The sequence below is a fragment of the Patella vulgata genome, chromosome 5 (genome assembly GCF_932274485.2).
Source record: "Patella vulgata chromosome 5, xgPatVulg1.2, whole genome shotgun sequence".
NCBI classification, from domain to species: domain Eukaryota; kingdom Metazoa; phylum Mollusca; class Gastropoda; family Patellidae; genus Patella; species Patella vulgata.
The window spans coordinates 52,330,615-52,340,750 of record NC_065883.2 but is presented as its reverse complement, the minus strand read 5'-3'; the positions used below and the strand labels follow the sequence as shown (position 1 = coordinate 52,340,750).

The 10,136-nt window shown below is 35.7% G+C and overlaps 1 protein-coding gene across 2 annotated transcripts; it reads left to right on the top strand.

The window, feature by feature from the left end:
• The first annotated feature begins 159 nt into the window (after positions 1-159).
• LOC126822187 (uncharacterized) lies at positions 160-4,883 on the top strand. 2 transcript variants are annotated; one of them, XM_056101450.1, is made up of 5 exons: positions 160-583; positions 1,772-2,092; positions 2,695-2,851; positions 3,388-3,552; positions 4,418-4,883. In XM_056101450.1, the coding sequence occupies exons 1-5, from the start codon at positions 427-429 to the stop codon at positions 4,881-4,883; spliced, it is 1,266 nt and encodes a 421-aa protein (XP_055957425.1). In that variant the 5' UTR covers positions 160-426. The 2 variants fall into 2 exon arrangements, with proteins under 2 accessions (XP_055957425.1, XP_055957426.1); XM_056101451.1 differs by lacking the exon at positions 160-583 and having other exon boundaries at positions 1,055-2,092.
• The last annotated feature ends 5,253 nt before the right edge of the window (positions 4,884-10,136 follow it).

Here is a 10,136-nt window from a genome sequence, read left to right as displayed (position 1 = left end):
ATGCCTTGTGGACGACTCCACCAACGGGTGTGGACGACTTTACTGGCACCCACACGAAAAATTGGGTTAAGTCGTCCACACTCGTTGGTGGAGTCGTCCACACGACTTAGTATAATTTCTGGATATAGTAATACGTTCTATAAAATGGGTCTAGTTGTAAAGTCACACATTAGTAAAATGTGAATTTATATGGATAAAAAGCCGCCTTCCCGCTTCTAGAATGTGCCAGTTTTTATAAACGAGTTGTCGCAAGTTTGAATTACTTTCTGTTCGCGCCATGAAGTTTATCAACCACTATTTACACCTGATGCATATCATTAAAACAAACAACCAATCAAAAACACTCTAGATAATATTACGCGCCAATTTGACCTCAAGTTCACAGGTCAAAAGGCGAGTCTGAGTTGGCGTGTTTGCTTTGAGACGATGAAGTGCCTTATTCACCTCGTAGAACAAGATTGTGGAAAGCTGATTAAATTTACAGATACCAGTTGGAATAAGGTTGTTTTAAGTTTTAAAGAATGGACTAATCTTGATGGAAACGAGCTTAAAGTGTGCCAACAATATAAAGATGTATTTGAGGGTAAGTTTATCAAATAAATCAAACTAAAATTGAAAGTAGAGTGGCCATTTTATTTTTCCGCGAAACACAAAATTTTTTGTTGTTTACATTTTAAATAAAATTCTTAATGATAGGCGGATTAAATCTTATAGACACCTGTACTCATCACAAATGCTCGGGACTGTACAACGCAACGGGAGCTTACGTCCGTATATAATATTTCTTGTTTGTTGTCATTAGGCTATAGCGCTGTTAGATAACAAACTTGTTAATCTCTCAACCCTCCGTGTTTTGAGATAAGACATGAGCCCATTACCTATAACGTTGCAGCTGCGGGTGCGATTCACACCCGGCATTTTTAAACAAAATTGACAATAGTTTTAATCAAAACAACGATTGATTATTGTTATTTATAATATTTCTACAACACCCAACTACAATTAGGCATATAATCCTACCTGAAACGGGTACAAATCGTTGTTTTTAAAATCGAGGCATTTTTAGCCGTTACTAAGACCGCCATCTTTTTAAAAGATACGCTGTCATCATGGGCTAAATATAAGGCTTTTATAACAGCCAATCAAAAGGACAATCGAAAGCACAGTAACTATGAATGGATTTCGATGGCGGTGAAATGTCAAACAAAAACAACGCTTCATAAATTTAAACGCGAATATTTGGAGTAAAGCGACAGTTGTGCCACTACATTGGCCTCTGTAAGTTTAAATAATCATAATATCATAAACTTATCTATTTTAAAGATGTTACATGCATTAATAAAGAAATTGAGTTTGCCACTTGGAACTAAAGGCATCCAATCGTAGCTAAAAACAAACACATCAGTATATCATCTCAACGTTTTTAGCTACGTTCTCGTAGCTATAGCGCTGTGTGCAAGTTACGATAAATAATAATAATGTTTGTTGACATTCACATTGTATAGTCTCGTTATATAGTTCATAGATAGGTTTGTTTTAAAATCGATAGCATTCATGCTAGCCTTTGGTTTTATTTTATTAACCCAAGATTGTCTAAGTGTCTTTTCACAAATCAAGTGCAAACAGGTGACAGTGTCTTATTGTTTTTCATAAAAGAAAAGTAATTTTTATTATGGATATTTGTTGCCACCTAAATTCTTCTCTCGGGTTCTAATTTGCTTATTTTGTTTTAATGTGTGCAATAATATTAGGAGTATGTTTGTATTTATAGGGAATAAAGATGATGCACTACCGGTTTATGGCTATCATTCCAAGTGTTATTCGAGATTCACAGACAGAACAAAGATTGAACGGGCTACTAAAAGTGTTGCATTACAGTCTGGTGAGAAGCAAACGAGTGATGAGAGTCCATCCACGTCTAGACAAGGTTTGCGATCAGCCGCCACTAAATTATCAACCACCCAAGCTGTCCACCTGCGAGGACATGTCTTGCCTCCTGTGTGCATTATCTGCAAAAAAGTACCTTTGTTCTACAGGTGTCAGAAAAAGACTGTCTCTGATAAGCTGGTTTTAGCAGAAACTAAAGATGGGGGTAAGTTTTTATTATTTGTTCAACCGTTGTGATTTAATATTGTCCCCCCCCCCACCCTCCTTTCCTGGCTAGAAATTGACCAGATTTACGGTGTCGACGTGTCATAAAACAATATTCATTCATTCATTCATTAGCTTTCCTGGCTATGTCACTGCAATAGGGTCAACCTCCCTGTATTGGTCTGTTATCAGTGGGGTTGAGAGATCCAATCACACTCTCGATGACCTCAATGGCAAAGTACAGTATTAGTAGTCTATCTGTTCACGTATGGGTTTTCAGGGTTTCCCTGCTGCGCAGGTTCTCCCAGCACGTGAGAAAATCACATGATTTGTGCAAAATAACCAGAATATGGTGTTGATATGACATAAAACAACATTCATTCATTCGTTCCTCCCACATGTACCAGGTCTGCCAAAAGTTGTCTAGTTCATTGTTAAAAGTAGGCTGCTTCATACAAAGCCTATTATACACATAAAAACTGTTGCATAAAGAATTTTGTGGGGTTTTTTATTTATGCATATGTAACCAGAAAACGAATATGCATTCTACTTCTAGTTGGTTTATGATATCCATGATATTTACAATTTTCCATATCTTTTTAGGGCGACTTAGAGAAGCAGCAATTAAGAAAGAAGATGAAACCATTCTCAGGCACATCAGAGATAAAGACTGTGTTGCTGTTGAAGTTAGGTACCATCTACGATGCTACAAGGATTATGTTCGATTCCTAACAAGAAAACCCACAGTTCAGTCATCAGGGTAAGTTTATTTCATACTTGTAGCAGTTGTTGTGTCCTTGTGGCTTGTTGTTATATCTATTTTATATCATAGGCCTACATAGGCAACTAGTGGGTGGGAAGGGATTTATATAGCCAAGTGGTTACAAAAAAGTCTGTCATCAATGGACTAGAGTTCGAATCCCATTATCAGCGACCTCAATGACAAGGTGTGGGAGTAGCCGATTTACTCTATAACCTAAGTAGTGCTGGTATCTTTGATGACAAGTGAATTGGCACAAAATGACCAGATTGTGGTGTCCAAATGCACTAAAACAAAGTACATCCATTCTAAGAATGTGTGAACATTTTTTACTAGCACTTTTGTACTGTCAAGACTTGTTTGTGTTATGATCAGTTTAAAGTGTATTAAAATATGTTTGTTTTTCTTAATCAACCATTGGCCAATACATGCGATTGATCGTTAAATCTTAAATGGAAATATCACCAAACATGAATTCATGCATCTAGGATAAGATTTCCTTGTACGTGTAGTAACTATGAACTTACATTTTTCAGGTCTTCAGAGGTGTCTGCATATGAGAAAACCTTTGATATATTTTGTGAAGATGTGATTAGAAAAAGAATTATTTTCAACAAAGTAATTCTGCGAATGGCCAAGTTATTAGATATGTTTATTAAGATGGCAAAGGACATTGAACAAGTCGACATTTCAAACTACCGGTAATAATTTGTTATTTCTGTACAATGGTTTTGTCCTTTGGGGGTGGGGGCGATTTAGCCAATTGGTCTGTCATTAATGGGCTCAACGTTTTGAATCCTCTTCTCAGTGACAAGGTGTGGGAGTATGCAGGGGTATTCCGGTTTGGCTTACTGTACTACTAGTATGTAGGCGAATTATCTGCCATTGCAAGTGGATTGGTGCAAAATGACCAGATAGCAGTGTCAACGTGCAATAAAACAACATTCAGTGGATATGATTTATGTGAATTAATTTTTTACTACCTTCGTACTGTAAAGACCCGTTTGTGATCAATTTTTGGGGGGTTTGGTATATTACCTATTTTGTATTCAAAAGGAGGGGTATTGGTCTAAACCCGCTTCTAAACCCCTTTCGTTATTGACCTTTCTTGTCAGGATACTGACACAGTTTCATATGAATTTATAGTAGGCAGATTTGCCATCTCCAAAGCCCCATTTCTTAATGTCTACACATTATCTACTACAAGAGTTTAGTGGGCTGTCATCAATGGCATCAAGGGTTCGGGTCCCATTCTCTGTGATTTCAGTGACAAGGTGTGGGAGTAGCATTTGATCACGCAGGGGAACCCCTGCAACACAAGTACTCTCAGTGCATAAGTAGATCATTGGCGATAACAAGTCACTTAGTGCAAATTGACCTGATTTATGGTGTCGATGTGCCATAAAACAACATTCATTCATTCATTCATTCCATATGCCACATTTATTAACTTTCAAGACATTTTCATACATTATGCACTGAGGTTTTATTACAATTGTATTCGGTTAGTACCTAAATGACGTTATGATTTCTATAAAGTATTATATTAGTCTTTTTATGTTGCAGGGCATTTCACTTGAAGAAAAGGCTACAAAGTAAATTTCCACAACTTGTTTTTTATTCTTCCTCGAAAACAATCAAAATTGAGAGTTCAGAAGTTACATGTAGTACCACAGAGACAGGCACTGATGCAGAGCCTGTGAATGTTAATAGGTATCGAGATCAAAACCAATTGCATACTTTGTACACAGCAGCAATGCATTTGAGACAAGGGCTTGACAAAACAGATGGACTTAAAGGACCATGGCCCCGAACAGTAAAAGATTTATCGGCTGAGGCTGCAAAGGCTTTAATACCAATTCCATTGTTTAACATAGTCGCATGGATTCTTGGGATTTCTGATGAACCAACGCTAGATAATTTTGTGACTGTGAATGAATCATCTAAACTAACATCTATTATTCAAAATTTGATCTACCTATACAGTCACATGGTAAAAAGCAAACACCGAAATCAATTTGCCTTGGTATGACAATACGACATCTGTCCGGATCAAAGATTATTATAGATTTGTTAAATAAGTTTGTTCACTGCTCATCTCATTCTACAATTTTAAGACTTGATACAACTCTTGCTCAGTTACAGCTTGAAAAAGGTAATGTGTACATACCCGATGGATTTCAGAAAAAAACAAACACAGTTCTAATATGGGATAACATTGATTTTTGTGAAGAGACCATATCAGGACATGGAACAACCCACCACACAAATGGCATTGGTATACAGTGTACAACACCAGTACAACAGCCTTCTGAAATTACAGACGGAGTGTCAATGCCTAGAATTCCTGTTCCTTTTAAAAGAGCATCATCTACTCTGGTGTCACATCATCGAAAAAAGAGACAAGGTCCATCTACAATTGAAAAAGATACAGAATGCCTTCAATTAAAAACATATTCTCCTGTGCACCGAATTCAACACCTCAAAGATTTTGCATATTTGATAACCAAATATTATGATGTTGGCAGATCTAGCCTACCAGGCTGGACAGGTTACAACACACTTTTAACCAGTACAGATAATTTATTGAAATCGGAAATAGCTTATCTTCCTGTTATCGAGGCATCACCCACAGAAATGGATACTGTTAATACAATTTTATCTCGTAGTATTGATATGGCAGACAAACTAGAACTGAAAACAATAACAGTGATTTTTGATCTAACAATTTACGCCAAAGCTCAAGAAATTAGATGGACTAATGATTTATACACTGAAAGACTTATTATTCGTTTGGGTGAATTCCACACATGTATGTCTTTCCTTTCCATTATTGGTAAACGATTTCGAGATGCAGGACTATTGGATGTGTTAGTAGAGGCTGAAGTAGTTGCAAGTGGAAGTATTAATAGTGTACTGGAAGGAAAACAGTACAACCGAGCTATGAATGCACATAGAATGATGTTTGAAGCTCTACATAGGTTAAGATTGAAGGCTTTTACAGATTCTCTGTCTAAAGAAAATTCCACGAAGATCGAACGATTTGTATCGCATATGACTGGTTCTTTTCCATCCCCTTTGTTTGCTGATCTGTATTTTTCAGATGAATTTATTGACATTGTTAATGAATATGAGGAATTTAATAAGCGGCAGTGTGCAGGAAGCAAGACATTTTTACTGTGGAGTACTTACTTGGATATGGTAGAATTACTCAAATGTTTTATTAGAGCAACATGTGAATCCGACTGGAACCTACATATTGCATCTATTAGGTCAATGCTCCCATGGTACTTTGCCTAAGATAAAACCCACTATGCTAGATACTGACCAGTGTATTGGATGGAAATGCTGAATTTACAGAATAGCCACAATGAAGCATTCAATGATTTAACCAAGATGGGGCAGTGGACTGTACAGCGACAAATTAATTATGGATTTTCTGCAATAACCTGTGATCAAACTATAGAACAGACTCTTGACAGTGACTCGAAAACATCAGGTGGAATTACTGGGTTTACTGTCAACAGAAAGGCTGTTCAACGCTGGATTTTGTCTCAAAGTCAGAGGGCTGAAATTCACAATTGTTGCAGGTTATTGGCTGGTATCCATCAGGAAAGTAAAGACAGAAGAGATTTAGGACAAACTCAGAGAAAACAAGGTGAAAATTCATTTGCTAGATTGATTGATTCTATTGAGCAGATGATAAACACATTTTCCCCTGAACTTTCCAGTGAAATGGTTAATATAAATACAGGAGTAATAGCAGATGAAGATGTTAGCTCAGATCTAGTAAATGCACATACTTTGGTGAAAAAGCATTAATGTGTTTCTTTGAAGAACGTCTAAATACAAATACAGTTCTCTTTCATGCTCCCATCAAACAGTTAAAATTGAAAACATTCTCCACTCAATTATAAGTAAAAACAAAAGCAAAGTCTGGTAATGAAATAATCTTGCAAAAAGACCAAAAATTGTTTAAACGATTATTAATTTTGAGCCAGCATAAACATTTAGATTTAAAGGAGGTACTTTCTTACTCTCTTGGTTCAGTATCCTATCCATTAGCTAGCTCAACTGGCTCCCTGGCAAAGACAAATAAATCAGCACTTTTACAAGTTTTGGAGTCCAAATCTGACAGCCTTGTTGTGGAATGTGTTCCAATCAACGGTGCAATGCTTTTTGACGGTATGGCATTGCTGCAATCTCTACCAAAACAACTTCCTGGTACATTTGGTGAAGTCGCAGATTGAGTACTCCTACAGTTATTGAATACAGCTAGATACTATAAATGTACACGCAATGGTAATAACAAAACATCACTTGTTGAATTTCTTTTTTCATTATGGGAAAATGTTGATCCCGTTATATTAGCAGAAATGGATTTATTTGTGGCTCATGGTGAACTCTGTCATAAATTGTGTGTTGTAAATAATGAAATTGTTACTTACTTGTGACCACGAGGAAGCTGACACACGCTTACTATTACATGCTAAACATGCTTCGGATTCATTTTATTCCACAGTACTTATAAAAAGTCCAGACACTGATGTTGCTATTATTATATTGGCACAATTGAAGAAATTACTGCTGATATATATTTCTATACCGGAGTGAAAAATAAAAGTAGAATTTTAAATATGCAACTATTTTATAATAATTTAGGAAGAGGTGTTTGTAATGCTTTAATTGGCCTACATACTTTTTCTGGATGTGATACTACAAGTTGGTTCCATGGTGAGGGCAAGAAAAAGCCTTATGAATTAATCAATTCAAATGTATTCTACTTAAATGTATTTTCAAAACTTGGACATAACTTTGATTTAACAGAAAACATTATCAATGATATCGAAAAGTTTGTCTGTGAGCTCTACGGTTATGATGGATCTGACATAAATGCAGTGAGATATAAGATGTTTTGTATGAACATTTCTTCTGGGCAAACTTTACCACCTACCCGTGATGCTCTTGTATTGCATACAAGAAGGGCTAATTATCAGGCAGCTATACACAAAAGATCAACTTGTCAATTTATTAAAGCGCCTAGTCCAGATAGCCATGGCTGGAAGGATCAGGATAGTGAAATATCTATTGTTTGGATGATGATGGACCCAGCACCATCTTCAATTTTAAATTATGTTCATTGCAAATGTAAAGGAAAATGTGATACAAAACGATGTTCATGTAAATCTGCAAGTATATCTTGCACTGACTTGTGTAGTTGTGGCAGATGATTATTTGTCACCAGATGAAGACGAATAAATATGTAAATGTAAATACTTTTCTATCTGTTAATTTCACTATTTTGTTTGACCTGTTTTCATGCTAACTATATTATTGAACTACTTTTATTTCAAGATCTAAATATATTATTGTTTTAACAGTTTAAAAAATAGAACAAAATATTTTTTTTTATTTCAAAAATAGTTTTGAAATGTTTTAAATTACAATACACAGACATGATTTATATCTATTTTAACCTTTAAAAAAAAATCAAAAAATAAATCACTAGATAATAGGGTTAAGTCCCGGGGTTCCATATATAGGATGTCAGTTTGGGCCGTCACAGGGCCCTCAATCGTCTGTTATGGGCAATTTGGTACTTAGTGAATGTACTCTTTCATTTATAATTGGTTTTGACCTGTACCCCGAATGTATGAGTATAACCAATCGGATTAAAACACAGATCCTATTTCGTTTCGTTTTTTATAGTTCAAAATTTCGTTTTACATGTCTTTACTGCACTAGGATCTGGAAGAGTTGTTCTCATTGACGTGTTCTGGATAATGTGAGAGATTAGCCGTTGAAACAGTCTGTTACGGCGAGCTTTAGGCGTGTTTTGCAAGGAACTTTGGGTAATCCACTAGAAACATCAATGCTGATAGGTTAATCAAATGTCTGACGTCATGGGGTCAAAAGCCTCTCGTATGACCTCTGGCGTGACCTATCGCTACAACCGGTCAGATCTTCATGTAGTGTAGGCCATCGAAAGTATAAAAAAAAATGAAAGAAAATATTGATCTGTACATGTATTTTAATCAGATTGGAGTATACCCCCCCCCTCTCATGTTTGGGATGTCAGTTTCTAGGAGACTATTCGTCTGTTATGGACAGGGGGTGGATGGCTGGATGGTTAGCGTGTGCGCGCTGTATCATAAAGTCTGTCATTGAGTCAACTGGCGTGGTTTCGATTCCCCGGTTGTACGTGACAAGGAGTACCCAGACAGCCACTCAGCTTTGGCCCAAGTATGGCCCACCTCCAACTGGCCAAATGCCTCAAAATAGCAACACAATAAATTTCGGCTCAGAACATGTCATCTAGTTTCCAGTAGAATTTTCCCTTGTTCTATATTAGTTTTATTACAAATAAATATTAAAGTCTTAAAATAATATTTTTTTAATGTACCGGTACTGTATATAATATAAATGGAATCCTCTCACCCCACCCTCCCCCAAAAGCCAGTAAATATAAATCTTTAAAGCAAAAATAATAAATTATTCTTGAAAGAAGTCAATGAAATAAAGACAAAGTTTATTTGAACACATCCTAAGTGTTGGGTATCATGCTACAAAGTAGTTAGATTTTAATTACTATAGCAGATTCTGTACTCAGATTATACAATTTGTTGAAGCTAGCAGGTCAACCATGTAAATCTTTCAACAAAGCATAATGAACAGCCCATTTACTATATTGAAATCTGTTTGGTCATTGGCTGAATTTAAAATTGTAAAATTCAGTGTAAACAACTTAATAGAATTTAGTACTAACAAGAAACTGAAGACATTGCAGTGGTACAAAACTGTGCATTATTTTCACAGAACTTAGTTAAAGATAAAAAGATAAGTACATTTTATTACTTTCTCTACAATAATATTAAATTAGATAGATTTATGTGATTTCATTATAAATAACGTCATTTAACTATTCTTTTGCCTTGGCAAATAATAATTATTTGACTTAATATACTTTGGTACATGTACTTGCATTGACAGACCCCTTGGCCATGCTTGATATAAAGAAGGAAAAACATGTTTTTAATGTACATTTTTTGCATTTATTGCAGGTGTGATAAATAACTTCACCACAAGGATGCAATGGAAAATAATTTCAAAAATGTTGTAAACAAAATGGTTGAATGGGGGAAGAACAAAAACACGGGGAAGAGGAGTAGGAGATAGCTGCAGAATGAAGAAGGGGATAATGATATTGACATGGATAATTTGTATGCCTTATAACGAACAGTGAAATCTTGTCGAAACGTTGTGTGTATATAATATAGTGACTGTT